The 6,367-nt window shown below is 47.9% G+C and overlaps 1 protein-coding gene across 1 annotated transcript; it reads left to right on the plus strand.

Annotated features, from left to right (window-relative positions):
- The first annotated feature begins 811 nt into the window (after nt 1-811).
- LOC127326045 (uncharacterized mitochondrial protein AtMg00810-like) lies at nt 812-1,843 on the plus strand. Its single transcript, XM_051352873.1, has one exon. It carries the CDS (start codon nt 812-814, stop codon nt 1,841-1,843), a length of 1,032 nt encoding a protein of 343 aa, XP_051208833.1.
- The last annotated feature ends 4,524 nt before the right edge of the window (nt 1,844-6,367 follow it).

The raw sequence follows: 6,367 nt of genomic DNA on the forward strand, positions 1-6,367 counted from the left end.
TATTGCTTCTCTAATAATTGTTATAAAACTCTCACCTCTCTAGGTTTGATGTGTAATACTTGGAATGGAGGAGAATATCTATTTCTGGAGTGGATCTTCTTGTTATAACTCCAATGTTGAAGTGGAGTGAATACCCTGAGGTTTCATGGTAGGATTATGGATTAGTTTTAAGACATGGAGAAGATAAGTGAAGAATAGTTTCTTCAATTATTGTTACTTAATTTCCAATTAAATGGATGTTCACATGTTATGGCTAGGAATATCATGTTGTAATATTTAATAAGATCAGGTAGTTGATCATTGAGTAAAGTGTTGTTGTGTTGATTATTAGTTCCATTTGATCTAACCCCTTAGATCAAATTATCTCTACCCAAAACAAAGTTTTAACAAAGTCACATTGAGGTTTATAGCGCTTGACTTGATGAGCTACTTCAATTCCACCAAGGTCAAGTGAAACTTCAGTTACTGTGACTGTTTTACTTTAAAGCGCGAAAATTCCCCAGATTTTCTATGCATGAATGCAATGCACACATCTGTTTCCTCTAATTTTGTAACACCATTACCTGGGATATTACACAGGATGCCCAAGGCGAGCATGCCACTGCGACGGAGAGACTCGGACTCCACTGAACACCTGGTGAGCTCCTGGAGGATCCACACGATATAGTCCATGACACAGCTGCCCACTAAGAAGAACGTCCCTCGTAGCTCGGTCCTTAACAAAAAGATCAAACGGGTGAAACTCACAGAAAACATTATTATCATAGGTGAGCTTGGGAACGGAAAGTAAATTTCGTGTGACAGAAGGAACATGAAGAACATTGTTGAGATGAAGGTGCCTAGATGGATGACGAGTGAGAAGGGATGCTTGACCAATATGAGAGATATGCATACCTGCTCCATCAGCTCCTCTACCTTGGCTGCGGATGCTCTCATTGCTTCGCTTGGGAAAGATTTCGCTGTCAAGGACCTGGGTACTCTTCATTACTTTCTTGGCTTGGAAGTGGCGACACATGGTTCTGGTTTGCTCATGACTCAGAAGAAGTACTCCCTGGATATTTTGCGCCGAGCTGGTATGCTCAAGTGTAAACCCACGGCTACACATATGTCCTCTACGGAGAAGATTACAGCGATTGATGGTAACTTGCTGACTTCTGATGAGGCTACTGAGTACAGGAGTATTGTTGGTGGTCTTCAGTATTTGACCATTACTCGACCGGATATTTCTTATGCTGTCAACAGGGTTTGCCAGTATCTCCATACACCACGTGACACTCATTGGGCTGCGGTTAAGCGCATTCTTCGCTATGTGCAGTCTACCTTGTCGTTTGGTCTTCATATCCGGCCGAATCCTTCTGGGGTCCTTTCTGCCTACTCTGATGCGGACTGGGCTGGTAGTCCGGATGACAGGCGATCCACGGGGGGCTATGCTGTATTCTTTGGCTCTAATCTGATCGCCTGGAGTGCTCGGAAACAAGCCACCGTATCTCGTAGTAGTACTGAGGCTGAATACAAGGCTGTTGCCAATGCCACTGCTGAGCTCATATGGGTACAGTCTTTGCTTCGCGAATTGCGGGTCTCTCAGTCACAGTCTCCAGTCCTGTGGTGTGATAATATTGGCGCTACATATCTTTCAGCCAATCCAGTATTTCATGCTAGGACTAAACACATTGAGGTGGATTATCATTTTGTGAGGGAACGTGTTGCACGACGACAGCTACGAATCAAGTTCATCTCTTCTAAAGATCAACTTGCAGACATCTTCACGAAGCCATTGCCTCTCCCACAGTTTGAGGCTTGCAGGCGCAATCTTACACTTTTGAAAGCTTTACAAAGTGGCTAAGATTGAGGGAGGGTGTTAGACATGTAACCTAGCTGTATATGTGTTCATACCATATTGGTATTAGAGTTGTATTGTATCTTGTATACACCCCATATATATACATGAGATAGGCCACCCCTAGAGGGTTGTGCCGGTTCCCCCCAAACATACTTTGTCTTACACTCAGAGTCATGGACTTATCCTCAACATACGGTCTCTTGCAGTTATCAACTGTGCATCCAAATTAGTGATCTTGCTAATAAAAGAGCCATCGTCATCCTCGTTGGGACGCAAGAAGGCCTCCAACGTTGCGGCTATTTCTTTATTGATGCCATCCTCATCCTCATTGGGTATGTGAAGAATCAGTAAACTGGTCACCGCCCACCCAAACGGAAATTCAGTTCAGTAGGGGAATAATCAGGAACCCTTCAAACACAAGGAACGGATCATACATAGGAAACTAATCTGCGTAGACGTTTTGGGTTTTTCAGAATGTTTTGAGGATGCACCATGAACAGCACCCACCCTTAATAACTTCGAATAATAAGCACATGAAAAATAAGTGGGTTCAGCCTGAACAGGCATCTTTTCCTTTATCCACTAAGCAGAATGTAAATGTGGCAACTAGCAGAATAAGTGAATAACAGGTTTCAGGATGACACAAGAATATGCTAGGTTCTGATGGCCATATTGTGTTTCGAAGAGCTGGTTTAGTGACTGAATAATTGTTTACAGGACAGTGGAAAGGGTTATCCATGAATTGAGTATCCGTTGCATTTGGTTGCCTCATCCGGACTGCTGCAATATCAGCCTCAACAAGATTCAATACACTTGTCATCTTTATTTTGGCTAGCAATCCCATTTACTTGGAGGAGCCGAGGTGTTCCTGGTGTGCATCACGAGCACAAAGGAAGAGCACCAACTCCAAGAGGACCGCACTGCCGTGATCATGAAGATGAGGGACAGCAGGATCATGAAGACGATGTGCACGATGCTAGATCTGCACGAGTTCTTTGGTTAGTTAGCTACGAAGGAGAGGATCACAATGATTTTTATTCACTCTGCATTCCAGCCCGTATGGATCGATGGATGCCTGGATTGGTCTTGTCATGGCGAGTGGTTTCTATTCTGGAGAATGTAGCGTGCCCTTGTTGAGCAGAGATGCATCTAATTTCATCCCGGAGGTTACATTAGCTACTTCCGAATGTGTTCTCCAGCTGGTGCATAGCTTTTTTCACATGGAGTGGTTCAGACGATATATCTGATATTAGTGATTTTGCTTGCCCGCCCGCCAGGTTCTTGCTCAATGAAGAATACTTACTGACCATGCATTTCTATCAATTTTAGGAACAGACAAGAACCAGTAGCACGTTTCGCGGTGTTGGGGACAAAACTGGTCACCGCCCACCCAAACTGGACGAAGGCGTGCCGGTCCAAAGAGGAGGGCGGCATGTGACGCAGAACCTCAAGCTCCTTCATCGTCTGCACTACGACAGTGACGCGCCCTGTGGTGCCTCGTGGCTGCTCTGCCCTGGCCGGACCTCACTGGCAGCAGCTGGTGCCGCTCTCTAGGTTGATGCCTGGCTCTCCGAGATCCCGCTGTCCCTGCCTTGTTCACGCACACACTGGCGGATGAGCACGTCAGTGTGCGCACAGTGTTCAGCGGCACGAAGATTGGTTTGGATCGGAGTCGGCGAGTATCCATCCCAGCTAGGATTCGGGGATTCGATCTCCCTGACTGCGGTAGTTTTGGAGTTGGCATCGGCATCGGCGTGGTGGATGTCAAAGAAATCGGTGGCGACAAGGTCAGGGTCGCAACTGCACCATGTCCAGGGAAAGGCCGGGACCACTTCAAAGTTGGGCTCGAGGAAAAATGGGAAGAGAGGGGGCGCGTAGAGCGCGCGGAAACTGCGGCGGAAGGTGGGGGATGAGTGGACGACGCGGCGGAAAGCGCAGCAAGCGAAGGCGGCGCGTGGCGCGGACGACGCTCTGGAGGGCTGGGAGGCGTAGGAAGATCTCGCGGACAATATAGCGTGCCTTCTACCAAACAATGGAACCATCGGGTTTTTGCTTGAGCTTGAAGACCCATTTGTAGCCAACTATATGATGATGAGGTGGCTGGACGAGGCGCCAAGTGTTGTTGTGACAGAGAGCCTGAACTCTGAATCCATAGCAGTCTTCCAAGCTGGAGTTGCAAGAGCATCAAGATGTGAGACTGGTTCCGAGGCAAAAGCACATTTAGCGGGGTTGTAGCGAATGATGCCGTTGAAGAGCTTGCGCGGTTGGACCACCTCATTGCGCAGGCGCGTGCGCATAAGGTCAGTACTAGGAATTAGCTTATAGCCGCACTTCTTACCACAGGTGAGTACGATTTAAAGATGCCGGCGGTAAGGTTTTCTGTACTAGTGGGTGGATGGGAGAAGCAGCGTCCACGGTTGGAGACACAGCTGGAGGAGAGTAGCCTCGCAACGAGGCTGCACTGCCCTCATTGCCAGGAGCCATTCCATGGGACGGTATAGAGGGAGATGGTGGTGGTGACGCATCAGGCCCATCACCAGGCTGGGCCGCAACATCTGGCCCGTCATGGTCTGCACCCACGGGATCGGCGCGGTCGACATGAGGGGGTGCATGCAAGCCATGCATGGCATGATCGACGTTACCTGAGACAAGAAGCGAGTTAGTAGCACGGGCCGTATCATCACACATCGACACTTCTACAACTGGTTCAGAAATAAGAGGATCTTCTGACGGAGAGAGCCCTGAAGAGCTTGAGGATCACTGGAAAAGGGATATACGTATTCGTCAAAGACGACGTCAGGGAAACATACACACGCCCACTTGATTTATCCAAGCATAAAAAACCTAGGTGATTGGGATTGTAGCCTAAGAAGACACACTAGCGAGAGCAAAAGGAGAGTTTTCTGGTGTTGTACTGTCGGAGATTCGGCCAGCAGGCACAGCCGAAAGACATGGAGAGTATTGTAGTTGATGGGAGTTTTGAAAAGTTTGTGAACAGGTTGGAAAATTGTGGATGACTCGACTAGGAATTATATTGATAAGATAGTAGGCTGTGAGGATGGCATCGTCCTAAAACCGTATAGGGACAGAAGCATGGGCTAGAAGTGCAAGAGCTGTTTCAACTAGGTGTCTATGTTTCCTTTCAATGGCGCCATTTTATTGGTGGGTGTGTGGACAGATATGATGCGATGAATTATGCCTGTGTCATTGAAGTAGCGGTGTAATTTTTGATATTCTCCTCCCCAATCGTATTGGACAGAGAGGATTTTCTTGCCAAGGGAGCCCTCAACTTGGTTTTGGAATTGATAGAACACATTCTCAACATCAGATTTATGTTTCAACAAATAAACCCAAGTAAATGGGAAATTTGTTTAGGATGGAGGATGGAGAGGAGCATGTGCTGGGCATGCACGGTGGCGCGGCCGGCGTGGTGGCCATGTGTGATTTGGGATGAGGCGCATGAAAGAGGGAGCATGGGAGAGAATGCCGGAGAGAGACAAACGGACAACGATTGGTACCTGGGTTGCTCGCCGCCTCCGTCTACAAGCTCGGTGTCTCCCAGTCACGGTCGTTTATCTGTGCGGGCCCGGCGTACAACCGCATGCAACATTGACGTCGTATTCTCCATTTATTGGTGCGCGTACAACATTCAATTCCGTCCAAATCAACAATCTTGGTGCACCGAACATTGGTCCAGATAACAGTTCCATCTAGACCCGGAAGCCAAAACTCCATCCCCCAAGTAAATTTACTAAAATCGTCTAAGAAGCTTACATAATAACTAAAACCCCCAGCACATTTCACAGCTAGACCTTACACATCCGTGTGGACTAACTCAAGAGGAAATTGGGAAACACATCTAGACAACTCATAAGGGAGAAGATGGACTTTGGCATGTTGACAAGCGTCACACACATGTGGCACAGGCTCACTATTTGGCAAAAAACCTAATTTATTTGATCGAAGAATGGCTTGGACGATTGGTGAAGCTGGGTGACCGAGGCGACTGTGCTAGAGTACGTTCCTTGGAGTGGGTGGCCGTGAGGTTGGCATGATGAGTGCGAGATGGAGTTGGAATAGGGTATAGGCCGTCCCTAGCTTTAGCGTGGAGCAGGGTTGTTCTCGTGGTGAGATCCTTCACAAAAAAAGAAGTTGGATGAACTTCAACAAAGCATTGATTATCATTGGTGAGTTTATGAGCGGAGACGAGATTTTTGCTGATTTTAGGAGTGTGGGGGACATTCTTTAGATGCAAAGAGTTACTTGAACCAGGTATAAAAGAATCACCAATGTCTGAGATGGGGATGTGCATACCGTTCACGACCTGTATCTGGTCGTTTCCCTTGTAGGCGTCCTGCAAGTCGAGGCGTTCCATGTCGTTTGCCATGTGGTCCGTCGCGCCGGAGTCCAGGTACCAGCTCGGATCAGCGCCGTCGCCGGTGGAGGTGTAGCCATCCATGCGGCTGGATGTCTCCGGCTGGATCGCATGGTTGAAGCGGGAGTAGCACCGCAGTGCATCATGCCCGT

This window comes from Lolium perenne, chromosome 1 (genome assembly GCF_019359855.2).
Source record: "Lolium perenne isolate Kyuss_39 chromosome 1, Kyuss_2.0, whole genome shotgun sequence".
Classification (NCBI taxonomy): Eukaryota; Viridiplantae; Streptophyta; class Magnoliopsida; order Poales; family Poaceae; genus Lolium; species Lolium perenne.

Excerpts from the sequence above, each read along its gene's own strand:
- LOC127326045 (XM_051352873.1), top strand. The coding sequence starts at position 812 with ATGAAGAACATTGTTGAGATGAAGGTGCCTAGATGGATGACGAGTGAG.